Genomic DNA, 27,500 nt, shown 5'->3' on the forward strand with positions numbered 1-27,500 from the left:
CACGAAAGTGTGTCTTCACAAGTGACTGAGAACGTTGATGTTTTTGACTTTTTGCATTCATTATCAGTTGTGTCGCTTGTCAGTTTAACGACTTCTCTCTTACGAAGTCCTTTAAGTAATTTCCTGTAACTGTATTTAGAGGGTTTTTTGTTTTTGTTTTTTTGTTTTTGTTTTGTTTGTCTTCTAAATTTCACCCACATTTTTACCCTCATTTGCCCAGTTTCCCCCAACCCTCCATTCATCCACATCTCCCACCCCTTCTAACCGATAATACTCAGATGTATTCATAAATACTTTAACAAAATGTCTTCAATCACCGATATGTGTGAAGGGACATTAAACAAAAAATTCCTCCACATACATACAGACATACATACATACATACATACATACCAATACTCTCAATACACATTTGTACTTTCCCTGGAAGAAATGATGTCTCATTTGAAATGATTTAGTCACATCAGGTTTCACACTGACACCAGCCTCAGGTGATTTGAACAACACCCTACCACATCAGGTTTCACACTGACACCAGCCTCAGGTGATTTGAACAACACCCTACCCCTCCCCTCCGCCCAGGCCCCTCTTACCCCCCTACCCCTACCCTCGCGCCCCCCCATTCCCCCCCACACACACACACACACACATGCGAAGTGGGGGAGAGGGGATCTGTTGAACACTATACTGACACAATCAGAATAACAACAACACATTATGACTGAAAGCAATGATGCCAGTTTAGATGTGTGAGCTCCCCCCCCCCCCCCCCCACAACCCCCCCTGCCCCTGTCAGTGAAGAGGACATACGAGAAAGAAAGTATACCTTCTGAATATACCGTACCGTGATCTGCCCTGTTGTGGAAGATCATTACTCTGAAAGATAACGATGTTGATCGATCACAGAGTCTGTCCCAAACTCACACAGATTTCGACAGCGGTATGGGTGATTTCGGATCGATAATTACAATGATGGTAACGATGATGAAAATGTTGCGATTATTGTGACAATGATGATGATGATGGTGATGATGATAATGATGATGATGATGACTCAAACAAACGCTGTCAACAACAAACACAGAGCGAAGGTGGCAGAATGGTTAAGACACTGACTTGCCAAATACAGAGCGTCCATGAGGGTGTGTGGGTTTGAATCCCATCTCGCCCTTTGTCCCAAGTTTTGACTGGAAAATCAAACTGAGCGTCTGGTCATCAGCATGAGGCAATAAGCCGAGGTCCCACGTGCTGCTAGCACGCAACTTGGTGAACAGGAAAGATCCTACGACAACAAGAAAGTTGTCCTCTGGCAAAGTTCTGCTTCTCTGAAGGCCTTCAACATCAGCCACGACACATGGGAGCTGAATGCAATGGACAGACCAAAGTGGCGTTCAGCTGTCCACAAAGGCACCAAATCCTGTGAGGCCAACAGAATCGCTGCAGCAGAGCAACACAGAAAGGCCAGGAAAAGCAGTGCCAGCAAGTCCCCGACAGCTGCCACCATCCCCTGTCCACACTGCGTCAGAACCTTCCGGGCACGGATTGGCCTGACCAGTCATCTGCGCACCCGGTGTTTGGTTGTCTGTGTGTGTGTGTTTGTGTGTGTGTCTGTGTGTCTGTGTGTCCGTGGTAAACTTTTACGTTGTCAGTTGACACCAAATTTGGCATAAAAATAGGAAAAATTCAGTTCTTTCAAGTCATCTTGTTTAAAACAATATTGCACCTCTAGGAATGGCACAAAAAAATAAAAAGAAGCCTAATTATATGCAAACTGCATTTACTGTTATATTTATATTTTTTGTATTCTCTAAACTTGGCACTTTGACCTCTTATTCTGCCACAACAACAAGAGGAGTCATTATTATCATTTTTTTGTTCAAACAGGAACTTCTTTTGCTAAGCATGGAATTTTTTTTTTACTTTGCGAACGTTTTGGTGCAGATACTAAAAAAGGGAAATTACTCTGTAATTAATGCTAGGGGACTTAATTTATCACAAGTGAGTCTTGAAGGCCTTGCCTCTCTTGTTTTTTCTAGTGTAGCATATGTGGATTTCTCCGAACGCAGTGATGCCTCCTTGAAACTGAAACATTTGCACTTCCTTGGAAGAAGTGATGTGACTCAACATTACGTCACATCAGGTTTAACACTGACACCCACCTCAGATGATATGAATGACACACACCCCTACGCCCCCCCCCCCCCTCCCCCCCCCCAAAACCCACCCACAAGGAAGTGGGAGAAGGAACCTGTTTAACAATACACTGACACAACCACAATAACAACACATTATGACAAGAAGCATTGATTATGATTATGCTGTGATTATCATGACAATGATGATGATGATGATGATGATGACGATGATGACGACAATGATGACTCAACAAACACTGACCGTGAGCTTTGACGAGGGGAAAGTCGACGCCTCCGGTGATGTCCGCGGTGAAGTCCTGGAGACTGACGGCCATGGAGGAGCTAATGGGGATCTGTTCATGCCTCCCCGCCCCCGCTGCACAGCACAGCGACGCATTGTGTCAGCCACACTGTGACTCCCTCTCTCTCTCTCTCTCCTCCCCCCTTCTCCCTCTCTTTCCTCCCTGCCTCCTTCTCTCTCTCTCTCCCTCCCTCTCTCTCTCTCTCTCTCTCTGAGTTTAGAAGATGAAATTCATCTTTTAGACTATTGTGTGAAACACAATATTTAGATTCTTAAAAGATATATTATGTCATCCAAATGCCTAGCTTAGCGAGCTTATCTTGCAAGAAGAATTACAGCCAAGGCTGGTGAAGTTTGTCCATGACTGTTCCTCTTTATAACAGGCTTGTATTGTGTTGCATCTTATAAACCTTACAAAGTTTGACAATAAAGTATTCTGTTCTGTTCTATTCTGAAAGAACCCTCAGCCCAGAAGATGGTGTAGAGTTTGTCCAGGGCAAACAGCCGGCCACTGGCGCCACTCCCCCCCACCCCTACTTCTCTCTCTCTCTCTCCCTCCCTTTCTCCCTCCCTCTCTTTCTCTCTCTCTCTCTATCCTCCCTTAACCCCCTCTCCCTCCCTCTGTTAACCTGAACTGCCGGGCACCTCAGCCTAGAAGATGGTGTAAGGGTTTGAACAGCTGGTCATTGGGGCCCCTTCCCCCTCCACCTCCATCTCCCTCTCTCTCCCCCCCTCCCCCTCTCTCTCTCTTCCCTTAACCCCCCTCTCCCTCTGTTCACCTCACTGCCGGGCCCTCAGCCAGAAGATGGTGTAAGGTTTGAACAGTCGCCATTGAAACCCTCCCACCCCCCTCTATCTCTCTCTCTCTCTCCCCCTCCCCCTCTCTCTCTTCCTAACCCCCCCCCCCTCTCCCTCCCCCTGTTCACCTCACTGCCAGGCCCATCAGCACAGAAGATGGTGTAAGGGTTTGAACAGTCGGCCATTGAAACCCCTCCCCACCCCCCTCTATCTCTCTCTCCCTCTCTCTCCCCCCTCCCCCTCTCTCTCTCTTCCCTTAACCCCCCCCCCCCTCTCCTCCCCCTGTTCAACCTGCCACTGCCAGGGCCCATCAGCACAGAAGATGGTGTAAGGGTTTGAACAGTCGGCCATTGAAGCCCCTCCCACCCCCTCTACTCTTCTCCCTCTCTCTCCCCCTCCCCCTTCTCTCTCTTCCCTTAACCCCCCCCCCCCTCCTCTCCCTCCCCCTGTTCACCTCACTGCCAGGACCCATCAGCACAGAAGATGGTGTAAGGGTTTGAACAGTCAGCCATTGAAGCCCCTCCCCCTCCACCTCTATCTCTCTCTCCCTCTCTATCTCCCTCTCTCCCCCCTCCCCCTCTCTCTCTCTTCCTTTAACCCCCCCCCCCCCCTCCTCTCCCTCCCCCTGTTCACCTCCACTGCCAGGGCCCATCAGCACAGAAGATGGTGTAAGGGTTTGAACAGTCGGCCATTGAAGCCCCTCCCCCTCCACCTCTTGTCTCCCTCTCTCTCCCCCCTCTCTCTCTTTCTCTCTCTTCCCTTCATCCCCCCCCCTCTCCCCCCCCCCCTCTCCCTCCCTGCAATCAACAACCATCTACCTGAAGATCTAGTCATCAGCCCCATCCACATGTAATATGCGGCTTCTGTTCAAACGTGTGTGTGTGTGTGTATGTGTATGTGAGAGAGAGAGAGAGTGTGTGTGTGTGTGTGTGTGCGTGTGTGTGGCGCATGTGTGTGTGTGTGTGTGTGTGTGTGTGTGCAGTGTGTTCATGTGTGAGTATGCACAAGTTTTTATATTGATATGCACTTGTATGTATCCTAATTTCTAATGTATATGTGTTTGTGTATGATTTTCAATTTATGTTCGTACCTTGTTATGTACTATCCCCCCCCCCCCACACACACACACACCCCTGACCCCCCCAATATTCCTTGTGACCCCGGTACACTTGGTAATAAAGACATATTCTATTTTCAGTTCTATTCTATTCTATTCTCTGTTCACCTGCACTTCCAGGCCCCTCAGCCCACAAGATGGTGTAGGGTTTGTCCAGGGCAAACAGCCGGCCGTTGGCGCCCCCTGCTGTGGTGCGGGTGAAAGAACAGGTCAGCACGCCGCTGTCAAAGCTGACTGTGATGCTGCTCACGCCCTGCCCACATTGTCATCGTCATCAACATCATCGTCGCCGCCATCATCATCAACATCCTTTGAGTCATCATCGCATGTTCTTCACCATCCTTTTATGTCATCATCATTCATTCATTCATCATCATCACTGTCGTCGTCGTCGTCATCATCGTTATCATCAACATCCTCTGTGTCCTCCCCGTCCTCCTCCTCCTCATCATCATCAGCATCACCCTCTGTGTCATCATCATCATCATCATCCTCATCAACGTCATCCTCTTGTCATCGTCATCCTCCTCCTCATCATCATCATCAACATCCTCTGTGTCCTCCTCGTCCTCCTCCTCCTCATCATCATCAACATCATCCTCTGTGTCGTCATCATCATCATCATCCTCATCATCGTCATCCTCTTGTCATCGTCATCCTCCTCCTCCTCCTCATCATCATCATCCTCTGTGTCCTCCTCGTCCTCCTCCTCATCATCATCATCAACATCATCCTCTGTGTCGTCATCATCATTATCATCCTCATCATCGTCATCCTCTTGTCGTCATCCTCCTCCTCATCATCATCATCAACATCCTCTGTGTCCTCCTCGTCCTCCTCCTCATCATCATCATCAACATCATCCTTTGTGTCATCATCATCAACATCATCCTCACTGTCATCATCCTCATCATCATCAACATCCTTTGTGTCACCATCATTCGTTCATCATCCTCATCATTGTTGTCATTATCATCATCCTCCTCATCCTCATCATCTTCAACATCCTCTATGTCATCATAATCGTCATCATCCTCATCATCATCATCATCATCTTCAACATCCTCTATGTCATCATAATCATCATCATCATCATCATAATCGACGTCATCATCATCATCATCATCGTCATCATCATCATCACCATCAATTTTTGGGTCTTCATTGTCTTTCTTCTACTTTGAATCCAGCCATACAACAACAACAACATTGTCATGCTTTGCGCTGCTCTCTTCCCATCTGCTAAAGTGCCACTTCAGATCATACAATGGAAGCATTTCAACTATCAGCCCAGGAATGAAAAAAATATGTCTAAAGATAAATAAACAAGTAAATAAACAAATAGATACATCTATATACATCTAGATAGATAGATAGATAAATATAATACATGAATAAATAAATTAATCTATCAATCAAATATTAAATGAATAAACAGATACATTTCAAGTCAGCAAAAAACAAAGGAAAAGAAAAGCAGGCAGATAAACAAATCAAAAAGCGTATACATAAATGAATAATCAGATAAACAGATGAGTACATAAATAATCAAAATAAAGAAACAATGAACAAGTGAATGAATAAATTTTAATATGATTCATTTCTCTATCTGAATGATTTTTTTTAAAGATTCATTTCTCTATCTATGCAACTATTCATTAATCTTTAAGATCTACAAAAGATACAATATATATGTTAAAGAGATAGATAGATAGATAGGCAGTTTGACTGACTGACTAACAGACAGACAGAGAGATAGAGAGAGAGATAGACAGACAGAAAGATAGATAGATGGATAGATAAGATAAGATAAGATAAGTTAAGATAAGAATAACTTTATTATCTCCAACTGGAGAAATTTGGTCAGGTGCATTATCACAACATAGACAAATAAACAACATGGGGACCATAACTGTAAAAGTCAACAACAGCTTTTACGAATATTACGAAGATACAAATGTAAAAAATATCACATACACCATTTCATACATACATCCACACACTGCAGGTAATAACTAGTATTCTTAATGTAAAAACAGAAAGAATTAAGAAACCTTATTTGAATATAATTATAAACATAGCCTACTATACTGCACATTGATTATAATAGACAGATAAGATAAGAATAAAGATAAATTGCGGAAAACCGAAACCAGATAATCAGCACACACCCGCACCCCCACCCCCCACCTCCCACCCCCACCCACCCCACACACGTGGATTACTTGATTAAACAAGAGTAATAAACATATGTTCTCAAATAAAAGTATTTCACATATTCGCTTTTAAAAACATTGCAATTAATTATTACATCGCAATACAGCGCAAGACAGATAAAGAACTGTAATTGAGGACAGAAGTGTAATATGCAGATAATTTTCAATGTAAAAAAAAACAAAACAAAAAAACAAGGGTACACATCTTCTTAACTCTCTCCATACGAACGGCGAAAGAGACGACGTTAACAGCGTTTCACCCCAGTTACCATCATCAAAATATTGCAAGCGGAAGGCTCTTATACTGAAGAGGTGAATGTTGACAAAGAATACCACAATTCTGACGATGGAAGCTAAAGGTTGGGTCATTCAGACACCCACTGGACATCCGAGGGGTCTGTGCAGAGGAGAAGAGAGGACTGGTCGTACTGAGTGAGTTAAACCCAATGCTGCTCAGTACTGTCAAGATAGCACCTGGCAATGCTATGACTTACTCTTAGGTAAAAACAGTTTTACAGTTTGGCATACATACTCCTTCAGTTATCAAAATAAATATGTGCTGAAGTGAACTGCACACACACACACAAAAAAGCAGCACCAGCTCAACCTTGTGAACCCCAGGGATCAGGTTCGACATCGGTCATCGGTCATTGACGCATTTAATTTTGAAATGACCTATTGTTTTTCAAGTTGCCAGGTCACATGACTTATTGTTTTTATGACCAGTCGGTCAACCAAAGTAACCATCTCTCTCTCTCTCTCTCTCTCTCTCTCTCTCTCTAATGATCGCAATCACTTTGTCGTCTGCTCCTACAGGAAATGACTATAAACTGGTTTATTAAAATACGGATCCGTGACGAAACGAAATCCGAAACGAATCTTTATTGCTGCCTTTTGCGAGCGTCAGAAGACCAGAACATTGCATTTTCTTGTCAGAAATCAATGACATTCTTAACTTCTTTTTTTTCTAGTCAATGAATGACCAGAATGGCCAATGTATTACATTTTCCTTTCATTTGTGCATTATTAAAGTTTGAAAAAGCCCGGGACGGGTGATATTTGACCTATTGATTTTCAAAGTGACCTATTGATTTTATGTTCTTCCGGTCATACGACCTATTGTCTATTGAACCCAACCTGATCTCTGGAACCCTGTGTCTTCTTGGAAGAAAAATAGAAGAAAAATAGAAAATCACTGTGTTAGTGGAGTGATGGCCTAGAGGTAACACGTCCGCCTAGGAAGCGAAAGAATCTGAGCGCACTGGTTCGAATCACGGCTCAGCCGCCGATACTTTCTCCCCCTCCACTAGACCTTGAGTGAAGGTCTGGGCGCTAGTCATTCACTAGTCATGCACTTAGCACACGTAAAAGAACCCACGGCAACAAAAGGGTTGCTCCTGGCAAAATTCTGAAGAAAAATCCACTACGATAGGAAAAACAAATAAAACTGCGCCGCACGCAGGAAAAAAAAAAAAAAAAAGGGTGGCGCTGTAGTATAGCGACGTGCTCTCCCTGGGGAGAACAGCCCAAATTTCACACAGAGAAATCTGTCGTGATAAAAAGAAATACAAATACAAATACAAATATTACTGTATTGATGAAAATAGAGAAAATGCAGAAAGAAAAATATATATGATGTACTGGAGCTTACATCTTGTGAATTAGTCAGCTGCACGTTGCTTTTTCCATCGTTGTATGAACTGTAGACTCCGTTCGCCGCGTTGATACAGTAATTAACGCTGTCGTCACCCTGCATAAAAAGGCACACATATTTAGAATTGTATTAAACATGGACCGACTGTGTTTTCTGCAAAGCTTGCACTCAATAGCTATGATTCTTTTTTTGTGTTGTTGGGGTTTTTTTTGTGTGTGTGCGTGTGTTTATGTACATATATGTATAGACAAAACAAACACATATACACATGCACACTCGCAAAAGCATGCATGCACACACGCGCGCACATACTGCACACACTCTACCCACTCCCCTGTATCTCAGGCATTGCCCTATCCTCCTTCACAATCATAAGTGCAAAGTGTCTGGGATAACAGACTTCAGTACATGTTAGCGGAGGTCAGTACACATCATACACACGCACGCACAAAAACAAACTGGTGAACTGCATAAATTGCATGGCATTAAGACTAAAATTCTTTGAATGAAAAAAAAAAAAATGGTAGATCTGAGGAAAGGTTAAGAAGAAGGGGAAGGGTAAGTATCGAAAATAATGGAGACATGGGAGTAACATAGCACACATGTATACACAAAAGCTTTCCCTGTGTTGAGAGTAAAACTTCCCCTGAGTATCAAAACCTCATTGCTTATGTCGACACATCAAATTCTGAGAAGCAAAAGGAAATTTTCTTCCTAAAATTACGTTTGAGTAACCTACTTACCGTGACCCACCCCAGTGCAGACTCCGGCAGGGGTCTGATTCCTGTCCTGTGCAAACTACTACCCGCCTATGCAGAGAAAACGAAAGTAGCTACGGCCGATAACCTCCTGAAGTAGGTTACCTCCCCTGTGCATCCCTGACTAGTGCCCTCTTTTTCCAGCAGCCATCTTGACTCCTGATCCTGTGCTCTTCATACCGCCAAATTTTTTTTGTATTTCTGTCTGTCTATCGATTCTTTGACACTCATGTTTTTTTTAATCTGACAATTTTTTTTTTTTTTTTTTTTAACCAGTGTAGATCATACAACAAAGCCAAACAAGACAAGTATACAGTTTACCATTTCCTGGTCATTGGACAGACCAAAGGCAAAGTAGCGGTTCTGAGCGTTTCCGATTCTGCTGCTCATCGTGATGAGGACATTGTCAGCCGACGGTCCTGGCGCCCACGTCATCAGGAAGCCGCAACTGGAGCCACTGCAGTCGGAGTAACACCCCTTGGTCGTGCCACATCCTGGATCTTTCTGAATAGTTCCTGTCTGTAAACCATGCACACACACACACACACACACACACACACACATGCACACACACACATGCACACACACACACGCACACACACACACAAACGCCATAGAAATAGACACACTCATAGACTTTTCTCCCCAGACCCCCCTCCCCACCACCCCACCCCCAAATAATCTGAAAAAAAAAATCCTGTTTAAATTATTCTCCAGGGCCAGCTAATATATTTACACCTTCTTTAACATTATGCCATCTGAAACAGCCTTTAGGGGAAAAAAAAAAGCACAAAGTGGGATTTATTTTTTTTTAAATACTCATTGTGTCTACTAAAAAAAAAAAAAATCATCTGTCTTTATATGTGTCTTTATTTGTGTCTTTATATATGTGTCTTTATATGTGTCTTTGTCTATGTTTTTATCTGTCCTTCCGTCTTTCTGTTCGTCTGTCTGACCTTCCCTCTTTCCACTATTGGCCTGTGTCTGGCTATTTGTCTGTCCTCCCCCTCTCTCTCTCTTTCTCTCTCTCCTCCTTAATCGTTGAAATAATGTATCAAGATATGTATTTCATGTGATCAACAGAAGGAAGAAGTTAATTTTGCGAACAGTGATCTTCTTCTTCGTCTTCTTCTTCTGCGTTCGTGGGCTGCAACTCCCACGTTCACTCGTATGCACACGAGTGGGCTTTTACATGCATGACTGTTTTTACCCCGCCATGTAGGCAGCCATACTCCGTTTTTGGGGGTGTGAATGCTGGGTATGTTCTTGTTTCCATAACCCACCGAACGCCGACATGGATTACAGGATCTTTAACATGCGTATTTGATCTTCTGCTTGCATATGCACATGAAGGGGGTTCAGGCACTAGCAGGTCTGCACATTGCAGACAGTGATCAAACATGGTGAAGTAGCAGGTATTTATACTATACTATGGGTACACTATCTAAAGTGTGTATTCACCATGATTGTGCATTTATTGTCATTTGCTAGCGGTTAACACGATGTTATCCAATGTCACCTTCACCCACCCCTCCTCCTCACTGCATTATGGCCCAAGGCCAATGTACATTCAACTTTTCTGAGTTCTGAGTTCTCTCTTCCTTATTGGATGTTAACCTGGTGGGCGCAATAGCAGAGTGGTTAAAGCGTTAGACTTTCAATCTGTGGGTCCCGGGTTCGATTCTTGGTAGCGGCGCCAGGTGGGTAAACGGTGGAGATTTTTCAGATCTACCCAGGTCAACATAGGTGCAGACCTGCTAGTGTCTGAACTCCCTTCGTGTGTATACGCAAGCAGAACTAGTATGCACGTTAAAGATCCTGTAATCCATGTCAGCGTTCGGTGGGTTATGGAAACAAGAACATACTCAGGATGCACACCCACAAAAACAGAATATGCCTGCCTACATGGCAGGGTAAAAAATGGTCATGCACGTAAAAGCCCACTCATTCACATACGAGTTGCAGCCCACGAACGCAGAAGAAGAAGAATGTTAAGAATGCATTATACCCTTCTGTATTATAATTAAGAAAAATAAAAGCATGTATGTTTATTTTGGGTATTTGTGCATTTTGCTTTATTTTTCAGATTGCATTTGGTTTCACGTTATTCCTTTTTTCTTCGAAAACAGTATGAGCTCATTCATTTGCTAACAGTAAGGATCATTTTGACTTAACAGGATGACAGGCTTAACAGCTGAGTGGTTAAAGCGTGGGACTTTCAGCCTGATGGTTCCAGGTTTGAACCCCCTTCATGTGTATACGCATGCAGAAGATCAAATACACATGTTAAATATTCCATAATCCATGTCAGCGTTCGGTAGGTTATGGAAACAAGCGTACACCCCCGAAGGAACAGAGTATAACTGCCTACACGGCGGGGGTAAAAATGGTCATGCACATAAAAGCCACTTGCGTATGCAAGTGAATGTGGGAGTTGCAGCCCACGAACGAAGAAGAAGAAAGGACTTGACAGGACCTGCAACACATGTACCGCAGTATGCCATGCACTCACACAGCAAAACACTGTTCACTGAAACAGAAAGTAAGTGCTTCAAAGTGATACGAATAAACCTAACTCTGCATGACTTTTGGGAATAAATTTCTCAGACCTCTGTGTGTGTGTGTGTGTGTGTGTGTGTGTGTGTGTGTGTTTGTGTGTGTGTGTTTGTGTGTGTGTGTGTGTGTCTGTGTCTGTGTGTGTCTGTGTCTGTGTGTGTAGGTGCATGTATGGCTGAAAGAAAAACAGACAGACAGAGAGAAAGAGGGAGAGAGAGAGAGAAAGAGCAAGAGCAAAAGACAGAAAAAACAACCCCAAAACACAAGTATGGAGTGTGTCTGTATATGTGTCTGTCTGTCTTCAGTGCCTGTCAGTCTGTGTATGTCTCTCTGTCTGTGTGCGCATGCCCATGCAAAGAACACACACACACACAGACACACATGCATGTCTTCAAGCACCTGTGTGTACAGGCAAGTAATCATATGTTAGCATGCACACACCACAGCACAGCGTTTGGTAGGTTATGGAAACAAAAACATACCCAGCATGCACATACCCCAAAAACGGAGTATGGCTGCCTACATGGCGGGGTAAATAAACAAAAACAATCAAACACATAAAATGTCACGTGTCTGTCTGAGTGCATATATGTGCATGCCTGAAATCAGATTGAATGACACAGGAAACGAATGATGAGCGCCCCGCAATGGCAGCCGTCAGTCGGCACTACCCAGGTAGGCAACCTGTTGTGAAAAATGACCCGGTGTTTGTAAAGCGCTTAGAGCTTGGTGTCCGACCGAGGATAGGTGCTATGTAAGTATCCATATCATTGATTCATTCACTCTGAACAAGCTCACCGGCGCTGGCTGAGGAGTAGTGGAGGGGTCACACGTGGAGTTGCCCGCCCCCACTGCTGAATCCACAAGCACGTCACTGGCCTTGACATTCACCCAGAAGGTGGTGAAACTCTGCACAAACGTAGCTCTGAAACAAGTACAGATAGCTTACATGTTAAAACACCACAGCACGTCACTGGCCTTGACATTCACCCAGAAGGTGTTAAAATTCTGCACAAACATAGCTCGGAAACAAGTACAGATAGCTTACATGTTAAAACACCACAGCACATCACTGGCCTTGACATTCACCCAGAAGGTGTTAAAATTCTGCACAAACATAGCTCGGAAACAAGTACAGATAGCTTACATGTTAATTAACACACAAATACCTCAAGCAGGAAATTTGCAACAAAAAGAAACTTCATGATCAGGGGAGAGGGCGGGGGGGGGGGGGGGGGGGGGAATTAGGATTATCAAATTAATAATGTGATTTTGTATACCACCTAATCTCTAAGCAGAGCTCTTGGTGCCTACAAAAACGGGTAAACAGATGCAAAAACATGCAAACAAAAATCCTTTCACAACTGCCACAATAATGAGACACATTAACAGACAGAAAGGATGCTTTTAAATGGAAAAGAACTTTTCATGGCAGTACAAATTTTATGATCAACAGGTGACTGCATCCATGTGGACTTCCACTGTATTGTTCAAGTGTTTAATTCATCAAGACTTTCAAAAGTATTAGCATTTCAACTGCATGTGAACAATTAGGCAAGGGACATAATTCTTGATAAACTTCCACGCAACTAACAGATGACATTTCAGAGCAGTTTGACAATTTTCCAGCACTTTTTTGCGTGTGTGTGTGCTTGTTTTGTTCATGATCATATCTAGAAAATTGTGTTTCACACCTCAGCATATATCAAACAAACTTTTCTGAAATGTATACATTGCTTTTGATCCTAACAGTATCATATCTATAAAAAAAATTTAAAAAGTACAATTATTGGAAATATCAACAGGTGAAGCAACATGTGAAAGATCTTAATTTAATTTTCAAACCATTTAAAACTACTGCTGAACATCTGAACAGCAAGGAAGGTTGTGCAAGCTGTAATTAATCCTTGCAGTATGGGAAGGCTTAAGGTCTCATCACACCATACTAGGGATTACCAGCAACATGATCAACTCACCTGAAGCGGATGTTTCCCCGACTAGTAGTGGGCGGTGTCCACTGGAAGGAGAGAGGGCTTAGCGTGTTGGGGCTAGAATGCGTCACCGCTCCATTCTGAAGACAAACACAGTGTGTACAGAGTTAGAGGGGGAAACAACTGGAGGCAGATGGGAAGATGTGTGGCTAAAAACCGGTAATATGGGCTGGTCAAAGAATATCATTGTTAGATGGTATGTTGTGTAAGCAACAACACGTCTGTGTGTGTGTGTATGTGTGTGCTATGTGCAAGTCTAGTTTTGACAGTGTAACTATTCACATGTAAATATTACATGAAAGCCCTTTTTTCTTAATACTCTGTACTCAGCATCTGTAAGAATGAATTAGTGGCTTCAGGAATAGCAGCTCAGTTGAAATATCACCACCAAGAAAGGGAAATCATAAACAAAAAACAGGCATTGTATCAACAATGTGTGTGTGTGTGTGTGTGTGTGTGTGCATTTTACATTTAGAAACGATCTATTTGCTGGATTTTTTTTCTTTTTTTAACATTGTTGTACACTACCTTGTCTTTACACAGATGTGTGTGGGGGAGTTAGGGTGAGAGTTAAAAACTTATATTTTATTTGCTGGATGTTTTCTATCAGTATACATTGTTGTGCAATACTTTATTGTCTTAATGTGTGCGCATGTGTGGGGTGTGCGGGTGTCGGGTTGTTTTAGTCAGCTACTGTGAGTTTATATCCGACTTGTTTTAGTGTATTGTATGGTACACATATGTTCATTTTTATGTTGGTGTCTACAACGAGCCTGTGATTGCACACGTTAATTTCCATGTGGATTAATAAAGTGTTTTTGAATTTGAATTTGGATTTGAACAACAAAAAAAGACTTCCACTTACATTGCAAGTCATCTTGGTGTTTGCCACAGGGGTGAAGACACCGGGCATCAGACTCTGGTCCACACAGGAGTCTTCATACTGCGCCGTCAGTAAAAAACCCTTAAACACTCCCCCACTCAGTGTCACTGAAACGTACACACAGTTCCAGTATAATGAGTGCATGATACATCTCAGCATCTGTGCATGTATTCATACAAATATAAACCCAGACTGTATATGATATTCTCTGTGACCATCAGAATGAGCTACAAACACCATTTCAGGACAGCAGCCAAACTTAATCCATCCTGAGTGATATGTTGCAAATATGTAACAAATATTTACTTGTTTTGACAAAACTATCTAAAATCAGCTATAAGTATGATACACCATGCTTATGGCTACTGAGTGGGGCAATGACCGCAATATATGTGGTTTCTGAAATGAGCAACATACAAAAATTCACTGTGGCAGTTATTGAAGTGGGCAATGACAGACCAATGATGGTTATAAAGTTGTACAATGAACACATTTCTGGTGTGTGAAAGGAACATTGCAGAGTCCAGGAACTGACACAGAGAAATTATCTGCGGTAGATGATGGAAAACTGCCTCAAAAAGAACAAGGGCAGATGTAATGTTTTTAATGCAATTATAATAGTGACAAACACATTCTTACATACCAAATATGCATGCTTATGTGGGCATGGACACATGCAAAAAAAAATGATGCATACATGCAGTGTACACAGACACTGACACAAACACACATTCATGCACACACACATACACACACACACACACATGCACGTACTCACACGTGCACGCACACATATACACATACACACATGACCACACATACATACAAATACATACACATGCACACACACATATACATACGCAAACAAAAAACACACCCAACATACAGAAATCTCCACCTTACACAATCCCACCACACACACATACACACACACACACACAGAATTCAAAACTCACATCTTCACATTCTAAAAACTGAACAAAACAAACTTGCTCTCAGTTTCAACGTTGTGCATCAACCATACCTGTAACCAGTGTGCCGTTCACACTGAAACTACTCGGAGAAAAGGAGATGGTGAATGGGGAGGGGGAGGTCTGTGGTGAATTGGAGCCATGCTGAGGTGTCAGATCAACACAAGCAGCCCCAGGCGCTCCACTCAACTTGCTGGAAGCGAACGGCAGCGACATGAAACACATCACAGCCACCAGTCTACTCAGAAACAGTGTCGTGTCTCTTTTTGTCCCCTTCACTGCCATTTTGATGATAAAGCCGATGATCAGGCGTTTTGTGGTGGATCTTGTGCTCTTTTTTTCTTTCTTTCTTTGTTTCTTCTTCTTGTTCTTCTTTGTTTCTGTTGTTGTTGTTGCTGTTTTTGTTTTTAATTTTCTGTTAAAACGTCACTTCCTCTCAGTTTTGTTTCAGTTATGTTTTTTGTAAATTATTAGCGGGTGGTGGTTGTGGTGTTTTCTTCTTTCAGTTCCTTTCAAAGTCCTTACTTCTGAGATATTAATATATATCTCTCTTGGCCACAGGACTGTGATGATGCAAGATTCTGTCAGTTCCTGAAAATCAGAAAAAATAAAAAATGAATGGGTGAATTAGTGCAGGTATATACAATTCATATTCAATCAATCATCAAAACTAGTATCTGGGTCTTACCTTTACACACACACACACACACACACACACACACACACACACTTCACACACACACACACACACACACACACACACACACATATATATATATTTTTTTTTTTTTTTTTTTTTTTAATATGCAGACAGATCAATATAATAGTTGTCACTGCATTTCAGGGAAAATGTGAGTGTGTAGCTATTGTATTTGTATTGTGTTACTCTTTTTGTCACAACATATTTAACTGTGAGAAATTTTGACTGCTCTCCCCAGGGAGAATGCGTTGTCACACTGAGAGCAACATCTTTTTTTTTTCTTTCCTCTTTCTTTTTTTTTTTTTTTTTTCCTTTTTGCTGTCTGCAATCTTATTTGTTTTCCTACTGAAGTAGATCTTTCTACAGAATTTTGAAAGGGGCAACCCTTTTGCTGCCATGGGTTCCTTTACAATCCTTAAGTGCATGCTGCACATGGGACCTCTATTGGTGTATCATCTCATCCGAATGACTAGTGTCCAGACCATCACCCAAGATCTACTGCAGGGAACAAAATACTGGCAACTTAGGGATTCAAACCAGTGCTCTCAGATTCTCTCAGGCAGATGCATTACCATGAGGCTAACACTCCACGACTTCCTATCCGCACCTAGCTGTCCAACACACACACACACACACACACACACACACACACACACACACATCAGATGTGAAGCTGCTGGGAAAAAAAAACCCAACAAAACATTGTGTATGGGGTGCCCCTTTAAATTTTGTGTGCTGCAGTAAAAATTCTATCTGGAGTTGAGATGGTAAAAAGAACTGGCAACAATTCTGTGTGAGAGTATGTGCGAGTGAGTTTCAAGTGTGTGTGTGTGTGTGCGTGCGTGCGTGCGTGAGAGAGAGAGCAGAGAGAGAAAAAAAGAGAAACAAAAATAAACCTGGACAGCTGTAAATGTGGTGTTACTAACTTAACTGACTTATATGTATGAAATCATTTCATTACTTATAATTATCTACTTGTGTATAATGTGAAATTCATGTTATCAGCACGCGAAGTGACTCACAGTATGTGCCGAATTGAGTTACTTCCCTTGTTTCGCGGACTCAAATTCAGAATCTTTGTTGCAGCCTTTGGGACATTCGATGCATTAAAACATCACTGCAAAAAAGAAAGCAACGTGCATATTGCCTCATCCATTTAAGAGCCGTGTACACTCACTCTGAACATATAAGTCCAAACCTGTCGAGAGCCTGATATTCCTGGCGAACACAAAACGTCAAACCATGCATCCATTTCCATTGTTTGCTCTGGCTCTCTATTGTCTTAGCGAAACGTGCAATTCAGGTACCTTAACTCTGCAGAGCTGTCACCAGAGTTACCCCCTTGGTCCGAAACCGAAAGTAAGCGTTTGTGTGTGTGTGTGTGTGTGAGTGTGTGTGTATTTATGCCAGTGTGTGTGTTAGAAGTGTGTGTGTGTGTGGTAGCAGCAGCAGTAGTAGTACGCTTTGTAGTAACAGACCATAATGCTTGTGCTGTCACACATGTACCGTACGTGTTTGTGTGCCGTGCACTGGTGCAGTGTGTATTACAGTGATTGCTATCATCAGTTATCATCAGAGATCAGCAACCTTGTCAGCCTGCATTTTTACCCTTTCTGAAGATTGCTTTAAGCTCTTCTTCTTCTTTTTTTTTTTTTTTTTTTTTTTTTTTTTTTTTTCTTTCTTCTTCTTTTTACTTGCATGGTTATCTCAGGCTGGCTACTGATGTCCAAGCTGAGTGCTTGTACTGTCAACATGGTTAACTCTCTCCATACGAACGGCGAAAGAGACGACGTTAACAGCGTTTCATCCCAATTACCATCATCAAAATATTGCAAGCGAAACGCTCTTATACTGAAGACGTGAATGTTCAGTGACAAAGAATACCACAGTTCTGATGACGGAAGCTAACCGAAGGTTGGGTCATTCAGACACCCACTGGACATCCGAGGGGTCTGTGTAGAGGAGAAGAGAGGACTGGCCGTACTGAATGAGTTAACCATCCCATGCAGGAAGTCTGGGATTGATGAAAGGAGATTATAATTAGTTGCTGACGTTGAGCAGCAAAACTATATTTTCGAGCAGCAAAAATGCCATGCAGTTTCAACGTGGTACTGATATATGTTGAACGGCACAGTATTGATAATATACTATACGACCTGCCATGGGCTCTGTGAGCTTGTGCAACACAGTTAAACGCCCGGCTATGCAGAGGACAGACGTAACGGTTTGAAGTCACAAGCCAACATTCGGAGCCGGCGCTGCCGATAACCTCTCTCTCTCTCTCTCTCTCTCTCTCTCTCTCTCTGTCAATTTCTCTCTTTGTTTTTCAATATAAATCGGAGGTGACACATCAGTGCATTCAGCAACTATCAAATTCATTTCCACTGAAGCAGATCACCCGCAATATGTTTAGTCACTGTCCCAATATAGATACCGAGTACAGGACCCGGCCATATCTTTTTGTCTTCTTTCGCCCGCATGACCGATCGCAGGTCAGTCAAGCAGAGAAGGGTGGATTCACGTTTGCCAAGAATCGAGGAGGGTTATATATATATATATTTTTTTTTTTTTTTTCCGCCAGGCTAACCTCCGTTCAGAAGAAGTTCAAGTAGAAGAAATTAAAGAAAAGAAAGTGAAGAAGAAGAAGCTGCTGATGATGATGATGACGATGACGACTGACTCGGACACCGACATCAGTCGAGCCAGTCTTGGGCGGGACTTGCAGCTGACCGTCGGACCGCACTATTTAGGTTTAGAGGTATACCTAGATACCCCGACTGAACCAGTACTGTGGGGGAAAGGCTGCTGAGCGAACCGGAAAAAAATTAATAAAGAGCACTGACGCAGTGACTGCACGACTGAGGAGCTAGTGCAGGAACTTGAACTCACTCAGACCGCCACATGCAGATGTGACCTTTGCTACAGAGACTGCTACACCTGTTCTGCCCCTTTACATTTATATGCTTATTTGTTTACTGTTATCATTATTGTCTTTTTATTCAATTTTCATTTATTACTTCTTCTTTTTTCGTATATTTTTTTTTCTTTTTAATTAGCTATTCATTTATTTCTTTATTCCTTTTCACTGATTTCATATTTATTTATCTTTTGTTCTTTCTCTCTCAAGGCCTGACTAACTTGAAGCGCTTTGGGTTACGCTGCTGGTAAGGCATCTGCTTAGCAGATGTGGTGTAGCGGCGTATATGGATTTGTTCGAATGCAGTGACGCCTCCTTGAGCTGCTGATACTGTCACTGGTCCGCACAGCGGTCACAAGCGACGCCGGCCGCTCGATCTGGCTAGCCAAACAGTCGAGGAGACAGCCAAAATGACAGCTACATGATGAACCATCCGTGGTTATATCCCTGACCGAAATAAGACATCCCTAGGGACAGGACTGAGAATGATGGTTGGCAAACATATTAATTAACCCATATCTCTACAAACCATGTTCGCTGGCTTGGCGTTCTCATCTTTTTTGTCAGATTTATGCTTCTTTTTTTTTCTTTTTTTCCCCAGACAGTTGTAAACTGAACGTATGTGTGTGTCGATTCCCCCCCCCCCCCCCCCCCCCCCCGCTGTTCAAACAGACGGAACACTTAACCTTTGGTGGCCGGCAGCCACTTTGGTCACCACATACCAGGGTCGGGGTTTTGCTCCACCCTTGTACACACACACACACACACACACACACCCCTAGCACGCACCTCAAGAGAGAGGGTCAGGTGGTGGCAAGTTGCGCGGCGGACGCAGTTGCAGCAAAACTGAGCGAGACGGTTGGCACTTGGTGGATCAGAAGACAGTTCGTTCCCTTCAATCGCTCTTTCGAATCGCGCAATATGTACTGTCACGAACTCCTAGTACAGCAGCACTAAACCACTCAGAAGAATAAGTATGGCGGAGGCACGCACACCGTCAAACGACACCCATGCGTCACTGCAACTCCCCCAAGATCTTTTCAGAATCAAATCGCGATTAGACGTCTTTGACGCAGGTTGGTTCAGGTTCAGCCGATTCACTTGGCTGGTTTTGACACCGTGCCAAGCCAAACATCATGTCGAGGCGTGGTTTTAGTCGATCTCGGTCACAGAGTGACACAGAAAAAAAAGAAAAAAAAAAAAAAAAAAAAAGGGGGGGGGGGGGGGGGGGGGGGGCAGTGTTCGTGCCGTTGGAGATGACTGTGTAAAGGAAATATATCATTTCATCTCCCCGGGCCGGTACTTGTACACGGCAAGTTCACTGTGTTCATCTAAAAATGATTATCATCATTATCATCAGCCCTAGCATCAGTATTATTATTATTACTGATTATTTTTAATTAAAGTTATTATTCGGAGGGGGCGGAGGAGAAGAGGAGGTGGTTGGAGAAGTGGGAGAGGAGGGAGGTGAAAGGATGTTCACTCATGCTATGTCATATGCCGGATCTTCTGCTTGACAAATTAACTAAATTAATTTCTTTTTTCTTTTTCTTTTCTTTTCTTATATATATATATATATATATATATATATATATATATATATATATGTGTGTGTGTGTGTGTGTGTGTGTGTGTGTGTGTGTGTGTGTGTGTGTGTGTGTGTGTGTGTACGCTCGATCGTGCGCACGCGTGTTGACTGAGTGCATAGGGTATAGAGTAGATAGATTAGATTATGCCGGTGTGTATGAGTGCGAGTGTGTGTATGTGTGTGTGTGCGCGCGCGCGCGCGTGTGTGTGGGTGCACATAAGTATGTGCGCGCGCGCGTGTGTGCCGTGTGCGTGTAATTGCGTCTGATCGCGCGCGCGCCGTGTATATTAATTTCATGAGTGCATGCATGTACACGCACTGGTGCCGGGGCAATAGTATCCATGTCCTTTCAGTCGCTGAGTATAACTGAACATTGCAGCAACCCAAAAAAGTCCACCTCACGTGGCCGGGGAAAGTGCTGACGCCTGGTGACACGCACACCTGCACTGAAAACACGTACGTAGAATGACACAGCAACGTTTTATTCCTCTCCCTATCACTTTGTTATTTCACCAAAAAAAAAAAGAAAAAAAAAAAGGTGGAACTGCCCTGTACTTCGTGGCACCACACGCATGAAAAATCAGGTTCTCCCTCTCCCCCCCCCCCCCCCCCCCCCCCCCGCCATTGTGGGTTAAAAAAAAAACCTGTGCATTGGGTAGAATACCCCCCACACCCACACACCCCCTCCCACCACCCGCGTCTCTCTCTCTCTCTCTGGATGATTTCGAATCCAGTTCGGTTTCCAGTTAGGAATCCGGCCGGCCCATTTCTACTGAGAGGGATTTTCTTCCCTGACAATATATATTGAGGGCAACCAGATTAAATCGACACCGGGTCCAGGTTCACCCGCGAACTCAACTGTCAAACACACGTTGTCAAACCAGTCTTGCGTGACTGAGCGTTCAACGTGCAACGTGCACGGGCTGAACGGACGGGTGTCAGAAACAAAACAACACTTTTCCTTTTTGAATAATTTATTGAACGTTAATGGTTTAACGTCCAAACTTGCAGACCAGGATTTCGTTTCATATTTAACTTTTATAGAAAACTGTGAATTAAATGTGTTTAATGGATTTTTTTTTTTTTTTTTTTTTTTTCAGATCAGCGGTAAAAACTTTCTGAAAAAGGGAGAAGATCGGGGGGTGGGGGGGCGGGGTGGGGGGTGGGGGGGGGGGGTATTGTCTGTCTCGTTAAAAATGAATTTATTCCCTTTGTCAAAAGCGTTGATGTGAACAAGTATGCCAATGTTTGTACGTTAACTATAGATAAAACATTGTTCGGGCTAGATAAAGATGTGTTATATGTGTGTTTCTATGTTGCTCCAGAAGGCTCGCCTTTTTACACTTATTTTGATGTTGATAATGGTATCAGTTTACTTGAGGAGTGCTTGATTGATTGCACCATTACAAAAGGCGTTTATATAATTTTATGTGGCGACTTAAAAAGTCAATCTTACACTTCGGATCGATGTTCTCAGGATAATTACATGAACAATTATGGCAAATATTTGTTGAACATGTGCAATGCTTTAAATATGTGTATCTTAAATGGTTTATTAAAAGGTGACTTTCAGGGTCGGTATACATATATATGTCTGATTCTGGCTGTTGTGTAACTGATTATTTTATATTTTCTGATGATTTACTATTGCTTGTGTTTGATTCATGTGAATTATATGTGGATGAAAGAATTGATTCTGACCATTTGCCTGTAGGTATGCGTACACCCAATGACCTTGTTTACGGTGAGACAGACAGATATCCTATGTATGTGAATTCTGCTGTTGGCTGTATTCGTTACTGGCTTAAGTTAATTCAGATGGAAACATTTAGACTACCATACAAAGCGTATGAAATGTTATATGACTTAGATGTACATGAAAAAAAACCACACTCGGCTTATATCACAGATTGACGTAAGTTTACATTTGGGCCAACAGCAAAGTGAGAGCTGTATTATCAATGGTTTCTCCAGTCAATGGGAAACCATTTACAGCTTAGTCTTTTGTGAAGGACTGTGACTCTCAAACTAGGAGGTAAAATTGCACTGGCTCTTAGTGCTGCAGCCTTGTGGGCCTTTGGGAACCATCCCAACGCCGACTGTCCTAAAACCCTCTTGGCCGAGAGAGTGGGGATGTACTTGGGCAAGACACTCTCCACTATAATCAAATTCTAGCCCAAATAGTCGGAACAGCAATTGCCTCCTCTGCTGTTCTGATGGACATAGTCGGACACGACTGACTATCACATATAAACATGAAAAAAAATCGTTTCAAATGTTCGTATTTGTTTATATGAGAATGGTTTTGGTGACGTCTGGGTAAATCAAGGTGTTGCCAGTCTGAATGGATTTATAAATGTCTTTCGTCAGCGTTTGATTGCCTGTAGGTGGCAAAACTGTAATGATCCCAATTCACAAACTGTATAAGATTTTGCTTTGAAAAGAAATGTAATTGCTTTTTTACTCCTTTTTTTGTGGTGGTAGACCAAGTTTAATCAAGCCAAGTTAATTGAATCTAAGTTCATGGCGTACGTTCTGTGAAAACATTGTGCCACTTGAAACACGGTTAAGTTAGAAACAGCTTCCTACTTAATCTATTCAATGGGGAAGTGGAATACGAATTGCGCTGCTTCTAATACGAATCTCTTTTTCTTATCAATGATGATAAATAAGCTAAAGGCTTCCCAAGCGGGGAATCGAACCCCGGCCGTCGCGGTGAGAGCGCGAAATCCTAACAACTAGACCACTTGGAAACTAAGCACAGAACAGAACGGAGGCAATGACATGCCAGAACGATAAACGGACGATTTATAACACCAGGCATAATTATGCCCCCTTGGCAGAGAAGAGAACAAATTAGGCTGTGACATGCCAGAGCCTTAAATCTGCTGTGTGGAGCTTTACAGGATGACATGAAAGCAGATAAAGTGGAGCTGTGGGTCTCCCCACACAAGGACTCACAAAGATACGATTGATACGCGTGCTCTCAAGGCCTGACAAGTGCACTGCATGGGTTGTGTTGCTGGTCTTGTATTCTTATTCTTGTTGCTTACTGTCCAGCCGACCACACAGTACAGGGTCACATCAGGACTCTCAAACCATACAAATGCTCAACTGCGTCAACACAAAACTGTCACATCTGGTAGTGATCTACACTAACACGCACACACAAAAAAAGCCCCACTAAGACAAACCCAGAAAACACAGTTCATGACACAGTATCCCAACCATTTAGTTACTAGTGGCAAATTAGACAAGGCCATACTGAGGACGCCAGCCATTCCGCTTAATTTATCCTCCCCAGATTACAAAAAATCGTAAAAATGGAAAAAAAGCAATACTTCAAAGCCAAACAAACAATACATTAAAAGGCCATATAAGCAAATAACACTGCAGAATGAGCAGCTATAGTGCCCATCCCAGTGAAAAAGGTGTCAAGTTGGAAAAACGAAAGGGGAATGGACTGGGAAGGCAGAAAAACGAGACAACAGTTAAGAAAGACAGAAAAGAAAGAAAAAAAGGCAGAAAAAAAGAGAGTGATAGAAAAGAAGAAATTTCTAGCACAGAATTTCCAGAAGGCGAGGATGCAATTTATACTGAAAGATCCCCGGCACCCCCTCGGGGGAATGCTATTTGATAGTCAGGCATCTGCCTAGCAGATGGTGTGGTGTCAGTTTATGGGGTTTTTGTGTGTGTGTGTGTGTGTGTTTTGTTGTTGTTTTCGAACGCAGTGACACCTCCATGCATGAGAAAGTGAAAACTGAAACTGAAACTCGGAATACAAACCAAGTGCGGGGCGGTTTGTGCTCAACTAACGACAGAAAATGGCACACGTGGTCTTTGGTGTGACACCTGCAGGTTGTTGCTTCTACAAAAAAAAAAAAAAAAAAAAATCATTATAATTATCATAATGATGAAGAAAAAATAATGAATAAAATACTGTTGATGATGATTATCATCATCACTACAACAACAACAATACTTGAGAATACTACTACTAGGCTACTGCTACTACTACTGCTACTACTACTACTACTAATAATAATAATAATAAAATGATGATTATGATAATGGCACGTCTCTGCATGAAGAACTAAATACAATGTGCCAGTTTTTGTGTCTTTATGCTTGTGCGCGAATGTTTACGCATGCTTTCGTACACTGAGGTGCGTCCAAGTATGCGATATGCGCCGCCGCTTCATATATAGACGGTGTTCAGTTACATGCACACCACCCGTAATATGTCATCATCAACTGAACAGAAATCCTATACATCATGATTATGTTACGTCTTGGGATGAAGGATGAAGAACGCGAAGAGAGACTGTTATGTGCAGACGGTGATTTGTCACGGGAAGGGTCAGAGGTCGCTTAGCCGTCTGCCATTTTCAGTGTGTCGACGTCACGCCCTAAGGCACCACGCCGCATCTCCATGGTCTCCTAAAACCTCTCTTAATTCAACCCGGAAACATGAGAGAACGAAGAAGGGGTGGAGGGGAGGGGGGGGGGGGGGAGGGAGGGAAGAGTGTCGGACTGAACAGGACAGTGGGGGGCTCGGGATGGGGGGGTATGGGGGTGGGGGGGGGGGGGGGGGGGGGGGGGGGGGGGGGGGGGGGGGGGGAGGGGGTCTGGCTAACAGATTGGCACATCAAGATAATTATTTTTCGACGATCCTATGTCATGTGTGACCGTGACTCAGGTATGATGGATACATCGATCATGCGGGCTTGCTGCTACATTTTCGCCGCGCCTCTATGTGTGTGTGTGTGTGTGTGTGTGTGTGTGTGTGTGTGTGTGTGTGTGTGTGTGTCCCAGAGAGAGAGGGAGGGGGAGGGGGCGTTGGTGGGTCAGGGGGTGGGGGTGGGGGCTGGGGGCATTGCATTCACATAACCTTTATTCGTTATCATAACAAAGGTCCCATGGGTTTCTCTGCATTCGGCCCTGTCTTCTCAATCTAGTGGTTATAGTACGCCACCATTTTTTATTTGTCCATATATAAGACACGTCTGCTTCTTCATCCCCTCCCCTCAACACCTCCCCACCCCACCCTCCCTCTCTCTCTGTGTCTCCCTCCCTCTCCCCCACCCCTGACCTCCCTCCCTCTGTCAGTCTGTCAGTCTGTCTGTCTCTCTGTATCTCTATCTCTCTCTGACTCTCTCTTTTTTCAAGGCATGCAGGTTGAACCAATGCAGCTGATGAAGCGACCTCCCACCCCCAGCCCCCTCCCACCCCCCACCCACTCAACCCCATCTTTATTCATAAATCCACCAGCATGTATGTGCACAGTCAGTTATAACATATCAAAGAATATAACCAGACTGGCAAAAAAAAGAAAAAAGCACACACAAAAAAGCAGTAACCTTACACCACCTTTGGGTCAGACCAACTGCTGATACCCCCTCGACAATCGCACGCTTCGATGGAAAAGCAGGTCAGTGTTTACATAGTCAACACAACCTGACGAACCCCTTTACCCCCCCCCCCCCCCCCCTCCCAGCAACCCCTTCCCTTTCAAGTTCGTCTTAGAAGCAGGTGAGGCCAGGTAGGTATTCTTGGCTGGCTCAAACGGCTGAGCGCAGAACTCGCAGTCAAACCTGTTATATGAGCTCGAATCACAGACATTCCATGTAACAGAATGGGCATTTTGGATGCCCCTCCTCCCCCCTCAGACCCCCCCCCCCTTCCCCCCACCCACCCCCACCCACCCCCTTTATTTTTTTCTCTTTTTTTTTTTTTTCTTCTTTTTCTATTAACATGATATCGTTCTGGTGGAGTCAGTGCAGTGTCAGATATGTCCCTTTCCCACAAGTTCCATGGGACAGTTATAGGTATTTCCGCCACCCGTATCACCTATGGCTGGGTGTCAACGCCAAAACCAAGTGTAACTAACAAGGTGTGTGTGTGTGTGTGTGTGTGTGTGTGTGTGTGTGTGTGTGTGTGTGTGTGCATGTTGCGGGAGGGGGAGTTATAGGAGCAGGTGTGATTGGGAAGAGTCAGTATTCAAACTTTATTTCACGAAAGAATATAGATACCTGGATAAAGAGTCAATGATAATGCTAAGATTTTTTTTTTTTTTTTTGTTTTGTTTTTTTTGTCTTTCCGTGTAATTTTAAAAAAGGGGGGAAGTGTGGGGGGGGAGGGGGGGGGGCAGAATAAATAAAGGCCATGTGAATTCTCAGAAAACGGTTCCTTTGTTAATCAACCCCATTACCTAAACCAGCAGCGATCCACTTCCAAACCTGTGTGAAGCGCGCTGAGCAAACTGAACGGGTGGGTGTGGCGGGTGGGTGGAGTAGTGAAGGAAGCAGATGGGGTCAACTGTGTGTGCTCGCCGGATTATATCATGGGAGCCTGTTTTTCAGTGTTCCTGGGGTGTAAGTTATCCCAGGTGTTCAGTTATCCCAGGTCAAAGTTATCCCAGGTGTAAATCATCCCAGGTCTAAGTTATCCCAGGTGTTAAGTTATCCCAGGTCTATTCCCTCAGGTCCATGTTCCCCCAGGTCGAAGTTCCCGAGGCCTTAGTTCCCCCGTATCTGTTCCTCCAGGTTTAAGTTCCCCCATGTCTTAGTTCCCCAAGATCTAAGCTCCCCCTAGGTTTTAGATTCCCCAGGTCAATGTTCCCCCAGGTCTTGATTCCCCCAGATCAATGTTTCCACAGGTCTTACCCTCCCCCCTCCCCGTCCCCCCCCCCCCCCCACACACACAGGTCTAGTTCTCACACGTCTAATTTACCAAGGTCTGTGTTCTCCAAGATTTTATTTCCCCCTGGTCAATGTTCCTCCATGACTTAGTTCCCCCTGGTCTTAGTTCCGCCAGGTCTGTGTTCCCCCAGGTCTGTGTTCCCCCAGGTCTTAGTTTCCCTAGATCAATGTTCCCCCAGGTTTTAGTCCCGCCAGATCAATGTTCCCCCACGTC

General features: G+C 43.6%; 1 protein-coding gene and 1 non-coding gene across 9 annotated transcripts in view; both read right to left on the reverse strand.

Annotated features, from left to right (window-relative positions):
- The window catches only part of LOC143295082 (putative ferric-chelate reductase 1), a 50,357-nt gene that overhangs the window by 18,864 nt on the left and 3,993 nt on the right, over positions 1-27,500 (reverse strand). For 4 of the 8 annotated variants that reach the window (XM_076606641.1, XM_076606642.1, XM_076606646.1 and 1 more), the window contains 8 exons: positions 15,434-15,971; positions 14,392-14,516; positions 13,512-13,606; positions 12,334-12,460; positions 9,301-9,498; positions 8,219-8,317; positions 4,460-4,604; positions 2,398-2,511 (listed from right to left, as the gene is read on the reverse strand). In XM_076606641.1, coding sequence (XP_076462756.1) covers positions 2,398-2,511; positions 4,460-4,604; positions 8,219-8,317; positions 9,301-9,498; positions 12,334-12,460; positions 13,512-13,606; positions 14,392-14,516; positions 15,434-15,665 — 1,135 coding nt within the window. In that variant the 5' untranslated portion in view covers positions 15,666-15,971. Of the gene's footprint in view, positions 1-2,397; positions 2,512-4,459; positions 4,605-8,218; positions 8,318-9,300; positions 9,499-12,333; positions 12,461-13,511; positions 13,607-14,391; positions 14,517-15,433; positions 15,972-17,102; positions 17,335-19,786; positions 19,940-20,904; positions 20,924-27,500 lie in introns of those variants that run through there. The other 4 variants (XM_076606644.1, XM_076606647.1, XM_076606645.1 and 1 more) reach the window with 4 other exon arrangements.
- On the reverse strand, positions 23,267-23,338 carry Trnae-cuc (transfer RNA glutamic acid (anticodon CUC)). The gene has a single exon. It is a non-coding gene; the product is annotated as a tRNA-Glu (tRNA).

This window comes from Babylonia areolata, chromosome 20 (assembly GCF_041734735.1).
Source record: "Babylonia areolata isolate BAREFJ2019XMU chromosome 20, ASM4173473v1, whole genome shotgun sequence".
Taxonomy (NCBI): Eukaryota; Metazoa; Mollusca; class Gastropoda; order Neogastropoda; family Buccinidae; genus Babylonia; species Babylonia areolata.